The sequence below is a fragment of the Bidens hawaiensis genome, unplaced genomic scaffold, assembly GCF_021521415.1.
Source record: "Bidens hawaiensis isolate Kalapana, Puna unplaced genomic scaffold, B.hawaiensis_p1.1 tig00000636_1, whole genome shotgun sequence".
NCBI classification, from domain to species: domain Eukaryota; kingdom Viridiplantae; phylum Streptophyta; class Magnoliopsida; order Asterales; family Asteraceae; genus Bidens; species Bidens hawaiensis.
The window spans coordinates 2831520-2832768 of record NW_027491038.1 but is presented as its reverse complement, the minus strand read 5'-3'; the positions used below and the strand labels follow the sequence as shown (position 1 = coordinate 2832768).

The window sequence follows — 1249 nt, the reverse complement described above, 5'->3', positions numbered from 1 at the left end:
TTATAAAAAGAAAATAACAAAAAAAAAATACTATGTGCCCAATTTGTAGCCCCTACACCATTACACCTCAAAAACAAATTCTCTCCTCTTACTGACTGGACGTCACGTGTCACAATTCGTCCCCATTTATAACCCCTCCATTACTAATAGCCTTAAAGCAATTAAAGCAATGTATTAGATCTGTTGACTTTTTGGTTATTGCTTCTTTTAAATAAGATAATATAATGTCTAACAACCTAAGTAGTATCATTGAGAGAGTTTGTGTCAATGACATTTTGGTTTTTATCTTATATATGTAATATATAATATAATGAGTTTGTATTTGAAAGTAGTTCAAATTAATTTTTAGATAATTCGTATTAGGATAGGTTGCTTGCATGCAAAGCATTTATTTAATATAAATAGGTGGTTGGTTTACTTATCTTTCTTTGTTAAACTACATTGTAATATTGTGTTCGTGATATCCTGGTGTTAACAACATGGAGTACCGAAAGTTAAACCCGACTCTCCTCTCGCCAAACGGCCTCAAGAAATCAAGATTCACAGGCAGCATGCACGTCTACGCGGTCGTTTTCATCTCCGGAGGCAAAGATGAAAAGCAAAGAAGCAGCACGGACAAGCACGGTGATTCCAACCCCACATGGAACGTTCCCATGAAGTTTGTTATCGATGAAGAAGTCTCGGTTGCGATGCTGGTAGTTAAGATAAAGGCGGAGGGGATGTTCGGTGGGAAGAATTTAGGAGAGGTTCATGTTCCTGTTAAGGAGCTTCCTGAAGGTTTTAAGGGTAACGGGAATAGAATGTGGCTCAGACTGTTAGTTATGAAGTACTTAGAAGGCCATCCGGTAAACCGAATGGGGTTTTAAGTTTCAAGTTTAAGTTTGGGGAAAAGTTTACGACGACTCCTCGTGGGATTGGGGAGCAACCGGCGGGCTATGGTTACCGGAACCAACATCCGGAGTGCGTTTATTATCCACGACGGGCGCAGCCAGTTGTTCCACCTCGCAGATGCTCTAGCATGGGGTTTGGGTTTGGAAATTCTAGTATGGGGTTTGGCTTTGGAACTGGTTTGGTTAGAGGAGCCCTTGTTGATCGTCGGTGATTTGATGATGTTTGCAGTTGCGGTTGCTGAGGTTTTTGAGTTTGATTTTAGGATTTTGCAGAATACTAACGATGTTTTTGAATCAGTCGTTATGATGTTATTATATCATTATGTTCTTAAGTAGTGTTTTGAGTACTAGCAATTGTT

At 39.3% G+C, this 1249-nt stretch overlaps 1 protein-coding gene across 1 annotated transcript; it reads left to right on the top strand.

The window, feature by feature from the left end:
• Positions 1 to 479: 479 nt before the first annotated feature.
• On the top strand, positions 480 to 866 carry LOC143637600 (protein SRC2-like). The gene has a single exon (XM_077104955.1). The coding sequence runs from the start codon at positions 480 to 482 to the stop codon at positions 864 to 866; it is 387 nt and encodes a 128-aa protein (XP_076961070.1).
• Positions 867 to 1249: the final 383 nt, after the last annotated feature.